Source organism: Prunus dulcis, chromosome 6, assembly GCF_902201215.1.
Source record: "Prunus dulcis chromosome 6, ALMONDv2, whole genome shotgun sequence".
In the NCBI taxonomy this organism is placed as follows: Eukaryota; Viridiplantae; Streptophyta; class Magnoliopsida; order Rosales; family Rosaceae; genus Prunus; species Prunus dulcis.
This window is the reverse complement of record NC_047655.1, coordinates 4223279-4246801: the sequence shown is the minus strand read 5'-3', so window position 1 is coordinate 4246801 and position 23523 is coordinate 4223279. Positions and strand designations below refer to the sequence as shown.

Below are 23523 nucleotides of genomic sequence, written 5' to 3'. Positions count from 1 at the left end.
TGGCAAATGTACTGCACATATGAATAGGTATGTATTCATGATTGATGAATAGTACTATTCACATGAATAGTGACGTATGCATAAATATTAACCATTTTTGGGAAACCGTCACTATATACAAAATGGAACCTGCAGTTCCTTAAACTCATGGATAAACAATTAAATGAGATGCCAGAAGTTCCTCAAAATATGGACAATTATGTAAGGGCTTGAAGTCCCGAAATATGTATAGAAAATTGTAAAAATGTCCATACAATGAGAATATGTGATTTTGGCCTGAAGTTCAAAATCTAACAAGTGTGGAGAACCTAAAGTTCCAAGAGTTAAATGGACAACCTTTGAGGTATTATTGCAAATTGTGGTACACCACAAATTTTCTTGGCATAAGAGAATGATGAATTTAATAAAGTTCGATTTTGTTATAATCGACACCTCAAGGAAGAAATATATTTTGTGAATCCGGTTGTTAAGAATACACCGTGAAATGGATAATATCAGTATAAAAAAATCAAATGATGAATTGAGGCTCCCCACATATTTTGTTACATCTGGGCCGGAAGCCCATGGATCCAAATATATGAGAGATCCTAAAACTTGAAGTTGTGGGTATATAGTAGTTAATGTTCTTCACTACTATATTGAGATATTATCGTAGCTTTTATTCAATTCATATTTCATGTCCATTTGAAAATGGCTAATAAATTATGAGTTTGGGTTTAACCCAGACCAAAAGTTCTGGGCTCACATGCATAGAAATATGAGAGATTTGATGTGGTTATTTGAACCTATAAGGCACAAGGTTCCAGACCGTCATTTTGAAAAGACGTACAAACCACATATGCAAGTTTAAGAATGTACGCAATTATTATTATAAAAGGAAAGGAACATACAACAGATAGATTTTTACACACCTGCAATGAAAGTGCAGGCCCTGTAAAATCTATAAAATTACATTATGTTCTGGAAGCCTCTGAAGGAAGAGGACGGCGCTTCTTAAGCCTAGCCATGAGCCTCTCATGGTCTCCCAAAATTTTTTCATTTGAGACCTGCAGCATGTCTAGCTTTCTCTGTGTATCAACAGAGTACGAACTCACCAGTTTCAACAAGGAATTATTCTCTCCTTTGAGTTTCTCAACCTCTTTTTGAGACTCATGAAGCATTCTTTGAAGAGAATAATTTTCAGTTGTCAGCTTCTGAACCTCGTTTGCTCTAACACGCAAACGATCAGCCATGTTAGAAACAGAAGCAGCACTCTGAATGCTAAAAGCCATTGAGTCATCAATAGCCTCTTCCTCAGACCTCCCTGTCAACAACATTTCATCCATTGGAATAATGAAATTCCTAGCTACTGTGACAGCAGTAGCATCATCCATCATCACAGAATCATTAACTGTGAGATGACGATTTTGGGATACAAAGGATGGACGCCAAACTTTTGCGTCACTGGTTGTTGTGGGAGCATCATTTAAATTGAAATTATTTGGGCAGGAAGAAGAGGAAGCCATTTTAAGAAGGTTTCGAAGAAAGTCTTACAAAAACTAAAGTTTCAGAAAATGAAGGAAGTTGAGTTGAAACAAAGTTGAGTTGAAACGCAGTTGCTCAATCAAGTTTTGCAAAGGCAATATCTATAGACGAAAATGTGGCAACTTTTCAGGATTCCAATATCTTCTCGAATCCCCACATTATCTTTTTCTTTCGCAAGAGTCCAAAACTTCACGTGGCCTCTGATAATGCCTGTCGGCACTTTCGGCGGTTTCAAGTATTATTTTCAAAGCCGATCTTGCTTTACGGATTTCACGGAGCTACTTTTTCAAAAGTATCCCGAGAATCTCGCATTTTTTCCTATGGTTAATTTGAAATTCACCGGTTCTACCTATTCATTGTATTTGTGTATAAATGTGTTACTAACGAAATTTTCTTTGCAGAAGACATCCAGTTTCCCATACAAAATGATGTTATATCTACTTGTTTTTCTTATCATTAAGCACTTAATATGCCTGAGAAACAAGACTATCTCTGATCATCCATTCAGGAAGCAAGACTATCCCTGATCATGTTTCTGCAAGATCAGGGAATTGTAAAGGCGGCCTTGTGCTCTAATCTCCTGAGGTCCTTCTAGACTAGGAGAATTGAGAGCTTGTTTTCTGCTCCCACCAGCTTCCTTCTTTGATTGATGAGCTGCTTGTCTGCTCCCACCAGCTCCCTTCCCTGATTGCTTACCTTATCTTGCAATCAATATCACAATTTTTTTTGCATTTTTTCTCTTTTTGTAACTCTCTGTTCATAAGAGATTTTATTTCTTTAGAATGAACATCTGAAGAAAGAATCCATGAAGTGATCCTAACTCTGAGAGTTATTGACAGAGAAAAGAATTGTGATTTTGCTTTTGCAGGATATAACTAGATCATCAAGCACTACATTTACTGGGCCGATACAAGCTTGAATGATACTTGAGAAAAGTTTCTCCCACCTAAGGATGTAAGCAATACTTGTGTTATTTTATGCTTATATACTTATTTGATATATTATCTTGAAAGGTAACCAAATGGGGAGATAAGTCCATTCCAAACGAATGGCTTGTATGTATCCATGAATTATTAATGCAAATTTTACAAATTGCAAGTTGGATACATTGATAATACACTGCACAAATTAAAGTCCCATAAGAACAAAATATGGGTATAGCAGTGATCAATATGATGCACGCCTGTGGCGTAGCAAATGATGTGGATTGAAGTCCCGAAAGGACAATCCCTTGACATGTCAATATTGATATTGTGCACGCCTAATGCGTAGCAAATTGTATGGGTTAAAGTCCCAGAAATTAATTGACATGTATATATATTAATCTGTAGCATGCCTGCAGCATGACAGATATATGGTTCTAAATGTTCCAACTCCCTAAATGGAGATTATCCACGCCCTACTATAAAATAACGCTCCATTGGAGGTTATAATCCACATTCTCACATAATAAAAGCCCCTGCAGTGGCTTGGGTACCCAAAAGCAAAGAAATGCTTATAATTGATGCATGCGCATGCACATGAGAATGGTGGGATCATGAATTGATGAATGGCAAATTTTGATTTTGGAGTAGCTACTCAAATCATCAATGGGCTGTGTTGATTGGAACCACGTTCAATTATTAAATGTCGACAATATTATTGGCCAACATGGAATGAGGCAATTCCATTATAGATGAGAATGAACGTGAAAGAACAAACCCACAGTACGAACCCCAAAATTTGTTAATACTGAAAGTTATACTTGGGTGTTCGGAATAAAAGGGAATGTACCTACTTAGTATGACACAATGTTTCTGGCAGAAACAAGGAATGTTAGGTTTTCTCCATTTATTGCACATTTACGGAGACCAACATGTTATCTTTAAGGGTTATTAAATGCACAGAGTATATCACCTGAAGTGATTCCCTAAAGATGTATACATAGCTGGGTTAAAGCTATATAATGTGTCATAAAGCTTAATCCCTTTAAACAAAATCCTTGAAAGGATTGAAATTGCATGAAGCAAGTCCCTGAATGACATATGCCTAAAGCATAAAATCCGTACTCAATACTAATATGCCTAAATTGCCTCAGTGAGTACATTAATATGTTTGCAAACACATTAAAGCTTCTCAAGAGTTCCAGAAATATTTGTCTCGACTGAAAGATCGAGCATTATGCCAACGAGATTATTGCTTATACTGAGAAAGTATTGAAACGGTTTGGCATGGATAAAGCCCATCCACTTAGCACTCCAATGGTCGTTCGATCGCTTGACACTAAGAAAGACCCATATCGTCCAAAAGGGGATGATGAAATGGTCCTTGGTCCGGAAGTACCATATCTTAGTGCCATAGGTGCTTTATTGTACCTAGCACAATGTACCAGACCAGACATATCATTCTCAGTCAATCTGTTAGCAAGGCACAGTTCTGCTCCAACATGGCGACACTGGACCGGCATCAAACATGTTCTACGATACCTTCGTGGGACAACAGACATGGGGTTATTCTATTCCAGTGAATCGACCAACGCCCAGAGTATTATTGGTTATGCTGATGCATGATATCTCTCTGATCCACATCAAGGACGATCACAGACTGGATATGTATTTACATGTGGAGGAACTGCGATCTCATGGAGGTCAACAAAACAAACATTAGTGCCCACATCTTCCAATCACTCAGAAATACTTGCCCTCCATGAAGCCAGTCGTGAATGCGTTTGGTTAAGATCGGTAATCCATCACATCCGAAGCACATGTGCCCTACCCTCAACAACAGACACTCCAACAATTCTGAATGAGGACAATGCAGCTTGTATTGCTCAGATCACAGGAGGATATATCAAAGGTGACAGGACCAAACACATATCACCAAAGTTTTTCTATACACATGAGATCCAGAAGAGTCAAGAAATCAAAGTCAGACAAATCCGCTCAAGTGATAACCTGGCAGATCTCTTCACTAAATCATTGCCGAAATATACTTTCCAAAAGTTAGTGCATGGCATCGGATTACGACAACTCTGCAAGCAATCAAGTTGGAGCATGCAAAATCAGGGGGAGCATTCAAGAGTCCTCTAACATAGGACATATGCACGTTGTACTCTTTTTCCTTCGCATAGATTTTCCCACTGGGTTTTTTTTTTTTTTTTTTCAAGCAAGGTTTGAATGAAGCAACCAATCTAGGGACATGTGGTCTCCAAGGGGGAGTGTTGTAAAAGTGGAGCCCACTACTATTCATTACTGTTCATTACTATTCATTACTGTTCATTTGGCGGCTGATAGGGTTTGTCTGTCACGGGGGAATAGTGATCTACTATTCATTTGGCGGCTGATAGGGTTTGTCTGTCACGGGTGATTACTATTCATTACTGTTCATTTTGATGAATAGTGATTTTCTCAGCCTATAAATAAGAAGAGAAACGGAAAGAAAAAGAAGAAGAAAAAAAAAAAGGAAAGAAAAGAGAGAAGAGAAAGAAGAGAGAAATTTTCCTAGAGAGAAACTTCAGTGAGCCACATATGTTGTAAACACTAAAGTTGTAGCCATATCATTTTATAGTGAAAAAGTTACTGCTGCTGCTCTCCGAGGACGTAGGCATAGCCGAACCTCATTAAATGCTGTGTCTCATCTACTTTACGTACAACTCAAAATATCCGCACATATCTCAGGTTATTTTATAACAAAAAAGATATTCAGTATCTTAATAAACTAGTTAAATACAAATAAGAAACATTCCACAAGTTCAGGCTCCTGGAACATATCAGGGAAGGAAGCTGACTGTGTGCCAAAATAGGATTAGCAATGGACATTTCCCCAAGTGCTTTAAGTATGGAAGATAGATTTTGCTGTATTTCTCGGACCCTCTCATGTATGGATGCCTCCTCTCCCTGAGTTGTAACTCACGTGCCTCCTCCTTTGCAGTCCTTCCTTTATCTAGCACATCAAAATGATTGTAATGCTACTAATAAATTCATAAAGTAAAAAACAAAGAGAGATTTCCAGTGGGAAAAGTACAGATGCAACAATAACTCACCAGGTTTCTTTGCAGACTTCCCAGATTCCCTTTTACCTGTACAACCATTGGCTAGCTCTACTTTTGCAGAATGATTAGAACCACCATGAACAAATCTAGAATAGAAGAGAACTGGAAGATTCAGGAACATCAAGGTTACCAAAAAAAGAACAGCATTCCACTTTATTTCTGTCTTTTACCTCTCTACCGTTTTTACATGTGAATTGTGAGGCTTCAAAAACAGTAATGTTTTATTTATTTTTTTTTAAAAAACAAACTAAATACAGGAGGACTGAACCTTCAAAACGCATTGCAATTTCCAAAGCAAAAGAAATTAAAAGAATAAAGATCTAAATGTTCATGTCTACTTCTTGGGATTGGTATATTTTGGATTTTATAACTGTCAAAATTGTTTAGTAATCATAGCATTAGCAATGACAAGACCTTCTTATGGAGCCATTAGCCCCTTAGTCAGCTTTGAGAAGCAGTGTTTGCATCACATTGTACCTGGGATCAAGTTTCCGCTGCCATCCCTGCAAAACATAATCAGTGATGAGATTTGTATAAGATCAGTTATTGATGACCACACCAATGATAATATAAATTGGAGCAAATTGCCTCTCAGATTTGTATAAGATATCAGTTATTGTCTATTTCTGCTACTCATGGTAAACCCATTATATAATATAAAAAACTATCATATTTGTTTTCTGAGACAATTAAATTAAATTTATAAAGAGAAGAGAAAGGAGTAAAGGATATATGGCCAACAGAAAAAAGCAGAAAAACAAATAAAGAAAAGACAACTTAATAATCTACGTGTGCTTTAATTAAATGTCTTTGTGCTTATAAATTTCACATGCCTATATTGAAAAGATTACAGAATTTCATAAGAGAATTTCCATGCCTTGGCTGCAATAGATAAAGGAAAAAGAAATTACCTCAAGAACCAAAGTGGTTACCATGACTGTACATACATTGCCATCGACATTGACTCTATGACGCCTAACTTTCTCCAGTAACTGCTGCATACACTCAGCAGGATGGACCAGATCACCTTCTGGAGTACCCCAGAAAGCGAATGCCTCCTCCACTTGCTGTAAAAAGAAGAAGATTAGACTAAAATCAAATACATAATGTAGATTATTAAGGAGGGAAACTTGTAACAGAAGCTTCCTGAGTTCATAATATCATTGAGGAACTGCATTTTGTATACAACCATAACACACACAGTGATGAATAAACGAAAAAAGTAGTGAATACTACACACACACACACACACACACACATATATATACATATTTCAATTGTGCATGACAAAATTCAGGCTTTGAGACAAGAAAGTATTACCAGAGGAAGTTGGATTGAAAAGCATTCTAATTAATATGAAATTCTTTCTTTGCATAATCTTAGCATAAAGAGGAATTTAAAGGGCAAATATCAAACTTGCAACTTATTTAATAAGGAACACCCAAACAAGATGAATGCAACGGATCTCCAGAACTGTTAAGGAAAAACTAATAAGGCAAAACCTTTGAAGGTGAATTACTTGCCCATTTTTAGAGAGGAGATGGTGGAAGATAGAACAATAGATAAAGAGAAAAAAAATCAACCATGTAGGAATTACTTGTTAATAAGTTTCCACCAAAACAGCAGGATGCACAAATGGACAGCTTCCCTTGCAAGATCAACTTGAGACATGATAAAAAACTGCAAACTGCTGTACACTCTCATCCAATCTCCACCACTTTAAAGCAGGAATGAAGTTTGAAATTTTTGCTACCAGATTGGTTATAACGAAATCTCTCCTAATCGATTCACAAACACCAGGATGCCTAACCTTTACGGCAACTACTATGGGCTTCACCTGTTGACCAGCTCCATGCCCTTGAGCAATACTTCCAGATGCTACTGGTTTCTTTTCAAAATTATCAAAAATCTCCGGGAGCTTGCGGCCAAACGCTCGTTCGATAGTTTTCTTAGTGTAGGCAAAGCTATGTTCAGGAGCTTTGGTGTGAAGCTCTGAGAGCTTGGTGCATAAAGAAAGAGCACCAACTATAAACAATTACGCGAATTCCAGTGTATCACCACAAATTAAAGGCGATTGAATCATCAGGAAAAAAATAAAAATAAAAATTTCCACCTAGGCGCTAGGCGGCCTAGGCGGGTCTGGGCCCCTTTTTTTTTTTTTAATTTTTTTTTCCAGGTTAAATTTTAATGCTTTTTTAACCCCCAGTAGTAGATAATACTAAAAAAAAATTTCTTTTAATGATATTCTTAGTTGAAAAGATTTATTTTCTATTTGGTGGCAATTTCCGACATGCCCTCATACACGACTCAAAACCTGCTCGATTAAATTTTGTAGAGTGTAGAGTGTCCAAATTCCTTCTTCTCCATACGTTTTTCTTTGCCATTCATATCCTCTTCCCTTTGATAAACACAGAAAAAGGAAGTTGGGAAAACAGGCAATACAAATGCCTAGCCAACACTAAACAAAATATTCAAAGATGTAAGATGAAAAGGCAAAATAATTAGCAGCACAGTCACTGACATTTCATATATGGTTAACATTCATATATTGTTTTAGAAAATATGAACCACCTTAGCAAAGCACAAGTGTTGACATTTCATATCCGACGGCAAGTTGCAGCCATCAAATAACGGCCAGAATCAGCACAATCTTAAAGATAGGGAGTTGCGCTCATCAATTTATAGAACTTATGTAATTCACGTCACAGTTTCAGCCACTTTGACTTGTTAACAGGTTTTTACTCTGCAGGCTGCTTCTCTTGAACAACAGGAGGTGATGCCTCTGGTATCGTTTCTGGTGCAGACTCAACTGGCTCTGCGTGCTTAGTGAGGAGTTCCAAACCTTTCAAAGACATGATCCCTTCCTGAAGGAAGGGACCTGACTTGGCAGCTGAAGCATCATCTGCCTGTTCTGCCTCTTTAAGCTTTCGTGTTTTTAGAACCTTATCTATTCATATTGCATTAATGAAATATAGCAAGTATAAATGCCATAAGAATACCTCCAATTGCACGTATCAGTATATAAGTTCGTTCATGTTATTATTAAGTTTTTTAGAATAAAATACTTGGGGCATTCACAAGACTACTTCCAATAAGCAAGAAGCTGAATGGTTTAGCGTAGCATAGTTGAATTGCTTCATACCAGTAATAGACTCTTCCGTTTGCCAAGAAGAAGCAGCTGACGTTTCAAAAACACGAATTTCTCTCCCCAACTTTTCTTTTGCTACTGTGAGCTTGGCCTGAACTCATCCTGACAAAACGAAAAGGCAAAAGTAAATGTAATATCACCCACCACACTCATATGACAGAATGATTCGCGTTGATTTGCACCAATGATACACAGCTATTGCAATGTGTACTTCGGATTTTCTAGTTAGCTACAGTTATATTTTAATTATTATTTCTTTATTGAATAATTTGTATTAAAGATTTTAATTTACTTCATAAATCATATTACTTAAATTTTAACTTTTTTCTTTAATAAAATATTTAAACACCAATTATTCACTAAGTAAATAATAATTAAAGTAACTACAAAAGAGAAATTTGGAGTATGCTATTTAAAGGGTATAGCCGTACAGCTATACTTTTAAAATTTTCTATTTATATTGTACAGCCGCGCGGCTATACTTTCAATATATTCTATTTAAAGGGTATAGCCGCACGGCTATACTTTAGAGTATAGCCGCACAGCTATGCGTTTAAAAGTTTCTATTTATATAGTATAGCCGTGCGGCTATATTATTAAATATGCCATTTATAGAATATAGCCGTTCGGATATACTTTGAATATATTATATCTAAAGGATATAGCCGGCCGGCTGTACTTGTAAAACGTTCTCAAATGTTGCCCAAACCCAGATCACAACCAAATACGTAATTTCCGGTCAAAAAGCAAACCGTTTGAAATTCCATACGAAACCCAAATTATTTCTTGCTAATTCCAGATTCCAGCGTCCCAGATTCGATCCACAGAAGAGAAGAAGAGACAAAAACAAAGAAGACCCAGTTCACATTCGTTAACCTTCTTCCTGTTCTAGAGAGAGAGAGAGAGTAGAGAGATGAATCATGTTTGTCACCACCAGCATTTGACTTTGGAAGGAGCATGGGGAAGTGTTCCACACTTCCCAAATATTATTCAATTTCTATGGCGGTCGTCTCTCAGCTGGAATCTCGCTCTCTCCCACTCTGTTTCTTCCTTTCTTAATGCTCACTCTCCCTCTCTTTCCTTCTTTCTTTCACTCTTTCAGCCACAGAGAGAGTACTGTCTGTCACAACTTGACTCAGATCCACACTTAATTGCCTTTGCGTGCTCTTCAAAAAGATGGTATTCATGGATTCACGTTTTCTTCATGATTTCCACTACCCTGGCATTTGATATCTTTCTCTTTCTGGTTTTATTCAAACCCCTTTTTGTGGTTGGTTAAGCTTTTCCCATTCCTTGTCTTCTTCTGTTATACATTTCTCGAGCTTGGAAGACTAAAGTAAAAAGGGTATTCCATTGGTAAGATCATATACATCTTTGAGTAGAAATGGAAATGATTTGAGGCTTTGAGTTTCAGAAAATGAAAATTGGAGTTTAGTTTTCAATTGGGTTGCTAATTTTTTTGCAGGTGGGTGATATGTCATCTGATTTCAAGTTAGATGCAGTTAAAGGCCATGATAGTGAGGACCCAGAAGTTGGTCCTCTAAATGGAGTTCATACCATTCTTCCAGAACGTAGAGCTACGACTTTGAGTGACAGGTAGAGTCATCTGCTGCCTACTCTTCATTTTAAAATTTGAGGCTTTGAAGGTCCACAAGAAATGGGACATATTTGGTTTTTGCATTTTCAGTTAAAGAGTTGCGCAATGTAAATTTGATTCTCTTCCTTGGAAGTAACTTTGATAAACACTACCAATTTCTGCTGGTGGGGGTCACTGTTAGCTTAAGCACATGGCTTCTTAGCTTGAGCATATGGGATATGAAAGCTGTGTGGTAAATTTGCCTCATTGCTAATTTGGCGCATTTCCTTTGTTTGTTTCTCTTTCTTTGTTAAAGCAGATTGTTTAGAGGGAGTCGAGCTGGGCATGGCGAGATTGTCTCAATTCCGAATGAAAAGCGTGGACATGGGTCAGCAAATAAATCTGGACCTCTGTTGTCTGGGACAGCTTATTGCATTTCTTCTTGCAGCATGATACTGCTGAACAAAGTTGTTCTGTCCAGTTACAACTTCAATGCAGGAGTATCCTTGATGTTTTATCAGGTTAGCATTCTCACTCCCTTCCAACCCACTTGCTTTTCGATAAGGATGAAATTACCATGTAGAAGTTTTATATTTATAAGTTGCAGATGTCTTCCTGTTTTGTGTATTTTCTAGCTAGGCTAATAATAATCGAGTCCTTGTCACTTATTGGGTGATAATTTTTCTTATGAAACTCCACAAATTTAGCCAGCCAAATGGAATCTTTATTTGTTCCATATGCTTCTTTGCAGAATTTGATAAGTTCCGTAATTGTTGTCCTCTTGGGCTTCTCTGGAGTTGTTACTGTGGAAAAGCTCAATTGGAAACTGGTCAGGGTCTGGATCCCTGTCAACATAATCTTCATCAGCATGCTTGTGTCTGGCATGTATAGGTAAGTTGAATAATTGTATACTCTGCACTTTTAGGTGCTTTTAATTTGTTCAATTTGTAGCTTATTGTTCGCTCAGGCCTAGAGTAAAGGGAATGAGGACAAATTCTGAAGGGAATATTGGTGATACGATCCACAATATAAAGTTCTCTTTAGTTTGAAGCTCTATATGATTGATTACTAAAACATATTCTAACATACATTTAAAACTTAATGTATTTTGGTTCTTTCTTTTTCCTTTCAGTTTGAAATACGTAAATATTGCAATGGTCACCATTCTGAAGAATGTGACAAATATTTTAACAGCAATTGGAGAATTATATTTGTTCCGGAAACATCAGAGTCAGAAAGTGTGGACTGCCATGTTTTTGATGGTAATCAACTCTACAGTTAATGTTTTGCAAGAAACTGCCAGCATTTTGATTCCCATGTCATGTATATTGCTCCGTAGATGAAATATATTACTTGTTTCTTCCCCAGACAACTGTTTGACATAGAAGTTTCAATGAGTACTTTTGTCTCTTATGTATCGCAGATTATCTCCGCTATCAGCAGTGGCATTACAGATATCTCCTTTGATACATTAGGTTATGCATGGCAGATTTCGAATTGCATACTAACAGCAAGCTACTCAGTAAGTAGTAGTGCTATAGTTTTGGAGATCTGTTAGTTTTTAGTTTGTTTTGGAGACCTGTAACTTTAAATTTGGACCACAGCAACTACAGCTCTTGTGCAGGTCATTTTCTGATTTGTGTAAATATTTTGTCTTTGTGACAGCTCACTCTACGGCGAGTCATGGATGAAGCAAAAAAATACACAAGATCCGGCTCTCTCAATGAAGTTTCGATGGTCTTGCTGAATAATTTGTTATCTCTACCATTTGCCGCCTTCTTGATTATTATGTTTGATGAATGGGAATATATAAAAAGCGTGTAAGCTTATGCTTCTAATTTTAAGTTTGACATAACTTCATGCCCTTTTCTTCTTGGAAGCACATTTAGTTCACTTCTTCTACCTAATGCTTTGGTCTCAATATGCAGGGATGTAATCAAATTGCCTACGTTTTGGGTCATTGCAACAGCTAGTGGATTGCTTGGACTTGCCATCAGCTTCACCTCCATGTGGTTTTTACACCAAACTGGCCCCACCACCTATAGGTAATTTTTGCTGTATACTTAAGCTCAAAATGAACTTCTCACGAGTATCTATATTGGCACTTCTGATGTTCTTCTGCTTTACAGTCTGGTGGGTTCCTTAAACAAGATTCCGATCTCGCTCGCCGGTTTAGTCCTGTTCAAGGTGCCTCTCAGTCTACCAAACCTCTTCAGTATACTATTTGGTAATCAGCAAAATCACTCTGTAGACAATGAATACCAGTACTGTGATTTCATTACTCTCAATTTAATGGATTTTGTTTCTCCCCAGGTTTATTTGCCGGAATATTCTTCGCCAAGGCCAAGATGTCCTGATCCAGGCCTGGATTTTAGAATTGAGATGAAGGAACTAACCCATGCTCAGATAAAAGAAAGGCAAACTGCCTGCACAAACAGTTTCTGGGCTTGGAAGAAGTACTGGATATACTTCTTTTCTTTCTTTTTGATGGAGAAAGCAAAGATTTTATTTGTTTTACAAGCATAGGACCAATGAGTTACAAGAGTTGGAAATTGCAATTCAGTTTACATTTACTACTTGGTTATGATTGGCCAAGCTAACTAGCCAAGAAAAACCACTAGTGAGGGACAATACTATTAACAAAATTGTTTATTTTCCTCTACATGTAATTCATCCAGCAAAAATTTTGTTGATGAAAAATGGTATCCTTCTTTACCAACTAGCACTTGGTCGGTCTGGTGGTATTTCTCTTCTCAATATTGGAAGAGGTTTCCAAGTTTGAATACCTCATTCCATGGATTTTTATTTTATTTTAAATAGTATCCTTCTTTTCTGGTTTGTTGATTAAAAATAAAAAGTATGATTATTTCTAGTCAAATGATCATTAACTTACCAGCCATTAGAAATTAATGAGTGAATTTATTTCTTCTTCTTTTTTGCTGATCACTCATATGCATATTATTAAGCACAATTATTCTTTTTATTTTCAAATTAAAACCTCTTCATCTACGCCAGTAAGTAACGGATGACTGTAGTGTCTGGCACTTGAAAATGGTGTCCTAAAAGTATTAAATCTAGAAATTGAGCTTTCTATTCGTCAAATTCATTGTCAACCCAGTCACTCTCTGAGTCAAAATAGTGATAGATACAAATTTGTCCGTAAGGTCAAAATCTAAGATGAAGCTTTGACATGCAGATTGGTGGTTTCATACTCGGACCTTCATAATACCTTAACAATGCATGTGTGTGATAAAACCTTATCTCCATATCGCTTGTATATAAAATAAAATAAAAACGAAGCTTTGAGGGAACCAAAATAATTAAAACTACTAAATACAAAAATAAAAGAAAAGAAAAGAAAAAAACAATGAGGGAGCTTAATTTGAAAGAAATTGGAATAGGTGCATGCAGTAGCCATATAATTATTTCCACAATTGGCTAGCATTTAGTACCCAAACAAAGCAATTATAACTAGAGATTAAAATTCTGCCAAAATTCCTCTTCCTAATAAATCATATTTAATTTCAGAATTTTTAATTAGTGCATCATTGGGCCAAAATACCCTCATTTCATTACGTGCCATGAGAGTGTTAATTAAGAGGGTAAAATTGTATTTCCATTACAATGGCGCCAAATTGATCAACATTTCGTAGCTGCCCAAATCACTACCTCAGAGTTACTCTAAAATGATCTAAAATTTAAAAAAATCTGTAATAAAATGGATTTAATAATTGTGGAATTAATAACGAAACCCACTAATATCTCTCCTCCCCCAGCCCCAGCTCTTTCTACTTTTGTACAAGAGAGGAAGCTCAGGAGTTACAACCAAAGAAAATTCTCAACCGTTGGATGCACCTCCAGGTGTACGGCTATTAAGCCATGTGGCTCATTACAAGGCCTAGTACATGCTAATTGTCCAGCTATCGTTATGGGGTGCTCTCTCTCTCTCTCTCTCTCTAAGCACAAAATAAAGAGAAACAAACAAAAAAGAAGCCACAAAACCTCTCACCAAAATTGCAGCCTCCTTAATTTCTCTCTTCTTTTTGTCAGTCACTCTTCTTCAACTGTGTCTTCCATGGAAGGAGAGGGAGGAGGAGAAGAAGGTAGTGGTGGTTATGGTGTTTATGGGCTTATAAATAACACACAACCACACCATCCTCATCATCACCATCAAAATATGCATAGAACAGGTCCTCCATTGACAGCCATAGACAGGTTCCTGTGGGGAAGCCAGAGCAATTTCTCTCACCAAAACAATGCAAGCAGCAAAGCAAATGTGGTTTCCACAAATGGGTTGTTAGGTTTTTCTTCTTTTGGTGGTGCAATTGGCCATGAGGCTTCTTGTTGGCCTAGCTATGGTGCTGGTGCTCAATATCCCCAAGAGGTAAGCTTTCTGGATGGGCTTTTGGGTGATCATGGAGAGGCCTTGATGATGTCTTGGAGTGGCCAGGCAGAGAAAAACCCTAATACTGGTTTCATAGAAGAAGCAAAGGTTTCAGAAAGGAGGGTGGGAAAGAGAGCTAGAAAAGGTTTAACTGCTGCAGCTTTAATAAAGGGACAGTGGACTGATGAAGAAGACAGGTAGGTCACATATATAACAAGAAATAACCTTGTCTTCATCCTCTACTTGCCATTTTTTTCTTTCTTTTTTTTGGTTCAAGTTTATGGATGTTTCATTTCTTTGGTTGGTTGATTTTGATTTCTTCTAGTCACAAATAATGTTGCATGTAAAATTAATGGGTTGTTTTTGTTTTTGGTGTGGTGAATTAGGAAGCTGATCAGGTTGGTGAAGCAATATGGAGTGAGAAAATGGGCACAGATAGCTGAGAAGCTGGTGGGTAGGGCTGGCAAGCAGTGTCGAGAGAGATGGCATAATCATTTGCGCCCTGATATCAAGGTTTGTTCTTAATAAATCTCTTTTGGTGTCGATGTTGTTGTATGTCTTTGATGCATGAATAACTAAGAACTTCAAATCTTTGGCTTAGATTTGGCACAATTAATTAGCTACGAGTAAGGATTTCACTGTGAAAAGTATCCAAATTTCGCTATATTTTTGCTCGGATTGTGATCTATGGGTACAGATATTATATTACTCAAAAAAGTCAAAGTTGCAAATTTAGATTGTGAAGGATCTATTTATAGATCTGATAGATTTTCTCTCTTTCCGTTTGGGTAAGTCAAATTGTATTCTCAAACCCTAGTTTATGATTAGCTAAATAGCTATAAGTAGCATATTTGTGAATGTTTATTTTGTAATTAAACATCATTTTTAACGAAAATGCACATCCTTTTTTCAGTTAAGCATAAACTAATTTGGAATATTTTTTTTTGTAATATATGCACATACGAATTTTGTTCCCGATAGCTTATAACTTTAGAGTGCAATGTGCCATATTTTGTGCTTGGTATCTTGGTTTTTTCAGAAAGATAGCTGGACTGAAGAGGAAGAGACGATACTTGTGGACGCTCATACTGAGGTTGGGAACCGTTGGGCAGAGATTGCGAAACGCATTCCTGGAAGAACCGAAAACGCCATCAAGAACCATTGGAATGCCACAAAAAGGAGGCAGAATTCAAGGAGGAAGAACAGGCAGGCAGAGGGGAAAGATGGAAACAACAACAAGAAGCCTCAGTCTTCCATACTCCAAAACTACATCAGGAGCAAGAACCTCATGAGCAACAACAACAATAATAATAACAACAACTCCTCCCCAAATGTTTCCACTATGAGCAACAACACCCCAACCAGTTCTTCCACTCTCTCTCATGAAAACCCATCAAAAACCCACCTCAACATTTTGGCCACAGAGCCATCTGACCATTCCACAACTAGCAATTCCTGTGACTCTCCTTTGAATTTGGGTGATACATTATACAACGATGAGGAGCTTCATTTCATGCAAACTTTCTTCACCAACAATGTTCACACTTTCAATCCTCATCAGCAGCAGCCATCCCATTCCATTGACAGCAGCAACAACAGCAACAACATTGGCCTAATTGTTAGTCCAGTGGAGCCTACACAAAATGCTATTAATCCCACTACTTCTACTACTCCTACCCCCCTCTACTCTGACCTTTACCTTTCATACCTCTTAAATGGGACAGCCAACTCATCATCATCTTTTAGTTCCACTGATCATCATCACTTGGGTTTTTACAACACAAGCATGGAATATTTGATGGCACATGATCAATATCATGAAGCTTCTGCTGCTGCTGCTTCTTCAAATGAAAAGAGAGAGATGGATTTGATAGAGATGGTTTCTTCTTCTCAATTTGCTCAGGGTGCCAACAGAACCAGCTTCTGATCTTCAACTCAGTACATAGTTTCTTCTAGCTGTGAAGAACTATTAGGAACTAATAATTAATGTGAAGCCTGGATTCTCTTTTTTTCTTTTTTTTATTTCATTGTGACTGGATTGGAAATTACCAATATGGTGTTGGTTGGCTTAAATATTGCTAAAATGCTTGTATTGTGTGATAAGCGTTTTAGTTTATTAGTTGTAGCAGGCTGGACTGCAAAACTTTCTTTTCTGGGGTTTCTTTTTCAGTTCTGTTTCTGTCTTTTTCTTTACTTTTCCTAACTGCCTCTGATTCATTACAGTTTTGTTGACGAGGGTTTTGGTTGGAGGCAGTGAGAGATAGAGTGGAATGTTTTTCCCACACCCTTCAGCCTACATGCACTGCATTTGTATATTTAGAATTTTATGGTCACCTTTTTTTTTTTTTTTTTAAAGTTCAATTTAGAAGGAAAGATGAAAGAGAACTGAGAAGAATCCGCTTGTGGTTTAATTTTGTTTTGTTAAGGTAAGCCATGTTGGAATATTTTGTTAAGGAGTTACATTCGTAATCAAATCTTTCATTTTTATCGTTTTGTGTAACGGTCAAGGTGTACGTCACACGTAAATATATAAGTTTTAAAATCATCAATTTGTGTAATGGTCAACGCATATGCTACGCGTAAGGGTATAATAAGCCTATTACGATCCCTTTGCGTCAACTTCATTGACTAGGGTCTCCAAGATTTATTGAAACGGGTGTAAAATGACCGTACACACAAATGAATAAATTTGGAGATTGGTCTAAAATTTCAGTTTTTTTAAGGTAAAGCCATGTTGGAATATATTTTGTTAAGAAATTACATTCGTTATCAATATTTGTCAAAATCTTCCATTTTCTTGGATTTGTGTAACGGTAAATGTGTACGTCACACATAAAGATAAAAGTTTTAAAATCATCAATTTGTGTAATGATCAGCGTGTATGCCACGCGTAAGCGTATAAGTCTATTACTACCATTTTGCATCAACTACATTGGTTAGGTCTCCAAGATTTATTGAATTAGGTGTAAAATGACCGTACATAATACTCCTACGCAAATGAACAAAAATTGGAGATTTGGTCTAAAATTTGTAAGACCTTCTTGTTTTGAAGCCATTAAAAAAAGTTATCTTGCAGTCTGAGAGCATCCACAATCATGCTTTCTATTTTTTCAGTTAAATTTTAGCTAAAAATATATAAAAGTTATTTTAGGAGCTCTCCATAAAATTTAAACTTCAATCATGCTCTCTATTTTAGGGAGTCATAAATGTTATAACTTTTTTTTAATTGGTCATCTCTATTAAAAAATATTTAAAATAATAATTAGCATGAATTAAAAGTTTGAAATACTCATAAAATAAAGCAGCATTAAATTATAGGGAGCCATTAGGAGTCCTTTTTCTCTCCTCAAATTTAGGAGCTCCTAGAGTCTCCCTATTTTAGGAGGTGGATAAAGAGTATTGTTGGAGTTGTATTTTTCCAATTTCTCTCTAAAATTTGTCTAAAGAGATGATTTAAGAAGTCCATTGTGGATGCTATACTACAATATTGAACATGCTCATTTGGAAATAAATTGAACGTTGGGCCGCAGTTGATCCAATAAGGCTGTTGGACCAGCTATGGACACATATATGGGTAGGCTAGAAACAAACATCAGGCTTAAGATCGAGCCCAAAGATGGTCAGACCTGGGGTCTCCTTCTCCTTAGCCTGTGCCAAATTTGGTTTGCAGCCCAACAAACCAGCCCAAAAGAAAATGCGTGCTCAAGTGTATGCGTAGTAATAAGAGTTCCTCTTTTTCCTTTGAAACAAAACTTGAGCAATTGCTCATCCAAGAAAGGTCTTGGGTTCGAGTCCTAGCATTCTTGTAGTGTGTATTGAATTTATTATGTTATCGCTCATCTCAATAGAAAATGTTATAAATTGGGTTAGACTTCACAGTGAATTATACATTAATTTACATGTCATGCCCAAATTATTAACAAGATTGTTAAGATTTCAAAAAGGCGAATGCCCACTATTAATTGGTCTAACACAAATATTATTTCTAACTTAACCACATGCATACTCCAGCATATGGGAGGTTTTATCACAAAATGTCTCGATATGATAATGATATTGAATTCTTCACGAAAAAAAACTATATTTATACTAGTATTGCCCCATCATCTATAATATTAGACATATGAGATTGAAGCAGCAACCGAGATGAATGAGATCTAGCGTGTGAGAGAGAGGTATGGAGAGGGCATGGGAAGGAAGGAGGGAGGATGAATGGAGACATAGAGAGACTGGTCTTCGATTTCACGTGATGAACGTCATTTTCTGCTTGGCTCTAACTTAATAATCTCATCTCAATAACCCCAATCCAACGACCCCACTTGACTTCACACGCATTACTGTTTATCTATATCTATATGCTTCCTATGTCTAGTGATTTACTTTTCAAAGCAAACAGTTGTAATTGTCACTACGCGTTAAGGTCTAGTCTTCCAAACACCCAACTTCACATGGTTAAACTTTACTAAAGGAGAAGAATATGCTATATATTGTCCCATAATTGTGAAGAGAGTCTATTCAGTAGTGCACATTATACATCATCAAAAGCATGATTGCTTTATTCATAATTATTGCAAGAGAGCCTATTTACTACCCTAAATCCTATGCTCCGAAAAATTATTGTACACAACGTTGCTCTTATAAGATTGATCGCATAATTAACCTACGAGGGAGTTCAGTTATGAATCAATCCCCTCGCTCAACAAGTTGAGTTTTCCAATACAATATCTTTAACTAAATGATCTAAATGTGAGAAAAAAGTTATCTTTATAAACTCACTTGGATTGAAGAGTGGGAAATCATTTCCCTTTTCTCTCAGCCACCATGAATCATTAGCCCTTTCATTGGGTGCTACTGTGCCATCATTGTTCTTTAGACATAAGTATAAAGCTTTTCCATGTCTTCATAATCCCCGATAGAAACAAATCAACAACTTAGACTTAGTTCACGCACTGTACCCCCACTATAACTTAAATACAAAAGAAAATTCAATTGAAGAGAAGAAATTTCCAGAGCCATACATCAGCAAAACGCACGAGAAACACGTGCTTTCTTTCACCAAATTATGTTTCAATTTTCGCATTTGTAGTAAAATTGAAAATGGCATAATATTAACAAGGAGGCTAATTACACTTTGCCATGTCATTGTTTGTGTCGACCCCAAAAATAGAAAAAAGGAATTAACAAAAAAAGGCGATAATCTGTGCACATGCAGTCATGCATTCCGATTGGCTCCACTCCCCGCGCACATACAGATCTGAAACAACACGCAACGCCAAACACACTGCAAATTCTTTGCTGCCAGTTTTGCCGTGCATGTGAGCATGTCCCAGCTCACGTGCTTCCCTCCGCTCCAAACGCCGCCGCCACCACCACCACCAAACCCCATATTTGCCACAGCCCACCAAAACTTCAGGAACAAATAAATATTTATAATAAAAAAAAGACCTCTTTCTAGTCTCTTCTTTTTTCTCTTTATTTATTTTTTGAATTTTCTAATACCAAATTCCGAGTAAATTTGGGAAAATAAGCGGGAAGGTGACGGCTCTTTTCTCTTCTCTTCTCTTCTGTATTTTTTTTTTAAAATTTTAATTTACTAAGCATCTTGGGTGGCATCATCAGGAGAGTTGAGAGGGAAACACGTGTCCTCAGCGCCGGTGTCCCAGAGAAAATGGGCATAGTTGGCAGCGTAGTATGAGTTGCTTGGGTCAGCTGAAATGGCTTCCAAGAAGGTTTCTTCTGCAGCCCACAAGTCGTTTCGAACCCTCCACAAAAACGTTGCGTATTTGTTGTAGGCCTCCGCGTCCGGTGGCTCCAGCCCTACTGCCTTCTTGAAGTACTCTTCAGCTCTGTTTCCAAACCATTAAACAATCACCCGAAAGTCAGCCCACATGTAATTGCGCTTTAAGCTAATCACACTCTACTTAAGTACAAATTCATCTCTAATCACACTTTACTTATTATCTAATTACGCTCAAACAAACATATTTTTAGACCACAAAGTTCCAAATAATTTTATTAAAATCAAAGCAAATAAAAAAAAAAATTCAAGTGAAGCGCGTGACCAATCAGGGAAAATATCACCACACATTTCCCTGTCTGTCAGGCTATCACTGAAAAAAAAATTGAAAGCAACACGACAATAAAGAAAAATCAAAGGCAAGAACCCAGAGATTTCATATCTTTCTTTTGACCAAAGAAGCACCAAAAAGAAAAACATTGACTCGTTGCACTAGTCCACTTGACAGTTTAATTTCCACAACCAATGAATGAAAATGAACTTAACCCAAGAAATTTATGGACATGAAAATCAAAATTAGCGACTAAAACTTTGACAATTTGATGAAATTGAACAGTACCTATCATAATCATGAGCAACTTGGTAGAGGAACTGAGCGTAATTGGCAAGAAGCAGAGCATTGCTGGGCTCTATGGATAGTCCCGTTTGGTAGAGAAGCTCTGTTCTGAAGTACTCCTCGTAATCATCACCCTCCATATTCGCCACCACCGGCGAAACAAATCTCTGCATCGTTTCATGGTTCAGAGCTTCATGGTTGCCTCGCATTTCATGAGCTTCTTCCACTATTGAATTCCACATAGCCAACTCCTCTCTGCTCTCTTGCCCGGACACCGACTCTGCCTCTGTCGTCGTCCCTAGTGACGACAACTGAGAAGCTCCGTCGGGGACAATTGTCCGGTATTGGTCCGTCCCGTCGAACCGGCCGTCTCCTTCCGTGCCGCTGCCCACGGGTCGGGCTTTCCCACCACCGCCATTGTTTCCGCCTATGGATGTCGTTTTCCCATTCACGTTCCCATTCACAGAAAACGACTTACTTGTCGAGGAATCAAATTGGGTATTATCCAATTTATCGTTGTGATTCTGAACCTCCTCCACTGATATACTAGTCTCAGTCGCACTGGAATATATCCCAGGTGGCGGAGCAGCCGCAATGGCGGCGTTGTGGCCTAATGAGTAGACGGTGAAATTGGCCAGGAGGATCATCACGTACACCATTAGCGTCGGCGTTTGAGAGAAGACCTGTTGAAAAAGCCAAACGAACGAAGCGTGCATCTCCTTCTGAACACGACCCAAAATCCCCTGTAAATCTTCGTAGAAGAGAACCTCTCTCATCTGTAAGGTGTACGTATGGAGCTCTCGGATTATGAACACCATGGAAGCGAAGGCCTTTTTCACAGAGGAACACGCGGATTCCCCTGCTTCTCTGAACCCTTCCTGCCACTGCAGCTTTCTCTTGATCATTCGGAGAGAGAGCGGAAGGTCGACGCTGTTCGCCCTCCGCTCGATGCTCGCCTCCGGAACAATCTCGTCCCGTTGCTGCCAATCGGACGACCACGGTAGCTCCAGATCGAGCGGCAACTCGAAAAGGCTCTGGTTCTGTTCAAATCTCATTGTTGAAGAAGAGTCATTCACGCGGCCACTATCAGAATCAGCTCTCTCTGTTTCCGAATTCGCGGTGTTACCGTCACCGTTATCTTCACCGTCAAAATCATCCGAGAGATGGAATCTGAGAGCGAGCTCTTGAATCTTCTTCGAGAACTCTTCGTCGGAGAAGGCGTCCAAGTTCGCACTGCAAGCTCTTTTCATGGACCGAAATCTCGGCTTCCGTAACTCGCATGACCTGGATCGGTTTAGCTTCGTCGACGGAGCTCCGAACAGAGCCGACCGGTTCAAGCTGTGGACGTATAGGCAGAGAACAGCCCCGCCATCGCCGCCACGGGTACGTCGTTTTGAGGAAGGAGATGCTATTGCGGAGGCTAGAGTTTGAGAGGACGGGGTAGAGTGTGGAACGATCGGCTGCGACCATTGCAAACAGGTCGAAGCTAGTTTCACTACCATTTCTCTCAGCTTTCGGATCAGAAAGTGAAGGAAAAATGTGAAATTGATAAAATTGAAGAAAAGGAATCAGAGTTTCAGCTTCGTTTATATAAAGCTCGATTTTTTTTTTTCCTTTTTCTCCTTTTTTGGTGTAATTTAATCGGATCTGCAGAAAGTCTTTGCCTTTCTTGCTTCCAACTCACTCTTTAACCTGAAAAAGAAAAAAAACTATCAACCAAACAAATCAAATCAGCCAAGCACGTGAGAAAATTCCCCAATTTTCCCGGAAAACACAGTAAACAGAAACTGGAAATCGAAAATTTTCATGCTACTCATTGTATTTTCCCGGAAAATGGGATCGGGGAAACGCGTCCCAAAGCCACTCAAAAGCTTGCACAATAACCACGAAAATTGAGATCCCTAAGCATTGAAAATAAAAAAAAAACCCCATTTCCATGAAAATGAACTCACTTAAATTTTTCGGCAAATTCCGGTAAATTTTCCGATTAAGCTCGAAAAAAACTGATGAATTTTCCGGCGAGTCCCTCAGAACGAAGCTCACAAGGCGTAGCTTCAAAGGAAAAGGAGACTCTTTGGGTCTTATATATACAAACACGAGCTCTGTTTGACGCTTGCGCTTAAAAAATCTCCGACCGTATATAAATAGGAAGACAGTATGTAGATCGTATGCCGTACTCTATACGGGTACGACACCGGAAGGTCCGGTGGCCGGTTAGTTACCGGGATATTTATGCGATTTACTGGCTTTTTTGGTTTCGTTTTTCGGTTTCGCGTTGTGGGCCCGAGTCAGCTGGCAATTTTGGAGGGGGGGTTTTGAACGGAACTTGCTCAACGACTTCAGTCCCGCGGCTGCTGACGCGGACTATTTTCCATCCGATCTGGCTGCTCTCCATGCGCCACGTGTCCACACCGACCACGACTTTTACTTTCCGTGAATCCGTGATATTCTACCAGCCCCGGTTGTTACTTTGGGAACTCGTGTCAGTTTTGGATTGGTTTAAGGCAA

General features: G+C 38.1%; 3 protein-coding genes and 1 pseudogene across 3 annotated transcripts; 2 read left to right on the top strand and 2 right to left on the bottom strand.

The window, feature by feature from the left end:
* Positions 1 to 5976: 5976 nt before the first annotated feature.
* Positions 5977 to 9889, bottom strand: LOC117629771 (annotated as a pseudogene).
* Positions 9460 to 13045, top strand: LOC117631951 (GDP-mannose transporter GONST2-like). Its single transcript, XM_034365295.1, has 10 exons — positions 9460 to 10058; positions 10168 to 10298; positions 10598 to 10799; positions 11030 to 11169; positions 11411 to 11540; positions 11702 to 11800; positions 11944 to 12098; positions 12207 to 12323; positions 12408 to 12505; positions 12592 to 13045. The coding sequence occupies exons 2-10, from the start codon at positions 10177 to 10179 to the stop codon at positions 12633 to 12635; spliced, it is 1107 nt and encodes a 368-aa protein (XP_034221186.1). The 5' UTR covers positions 9460 to 10058; positions 10168 to 10176; the 3' UTR covers positions 12636 to 13045.
* A 1308-nt stretch (positions 13046 to 14353) lies between these two features.
* Positions 14354 to 16589, top strand: LOC117629769 (transcription factor MYB64-like). The gene is made up of 3 exons (XM_034362367.1): positions 14354 to 14859; positions 15049 to 15175; positions 15702 to 16589. The coding sequence occupies exons 1-3, from the start codon at positions 14354 to 14356 to the stop codon at positions 16587 to 16589; spliced, it is 1521 nt and encodes a 506-aa protein (XP_034218258.1).
* A 3036-nt stretch (positions 16590 to 19625) lies between these two features.
* LOC117631611 lies at positions 19626 to 23114 on the bottom strand. The gene is made up of 3 exons (XM_034364862.1): positions 22968 to 23114; positions 21019 to 22707; positions 19626 to 20508 (listed from the first exon to the last, which is right to left on the bottom strand). The coding sequence occupies exons 2-3, from the start codon at positions 22515 to 22517 to the stop codon at positions 20256 to 20258; spliced, it is 1752 nt and encodes a 583-aa protein (XP_034220753.1). The 5' UTR covers positions 22518 to 22707; positions 22968 to 23114; the 3' UTR covers positions 19626 to 20255.
* Between the last annotated feature and the right edge of the window lie 409 nt (positions 23115 to 23523).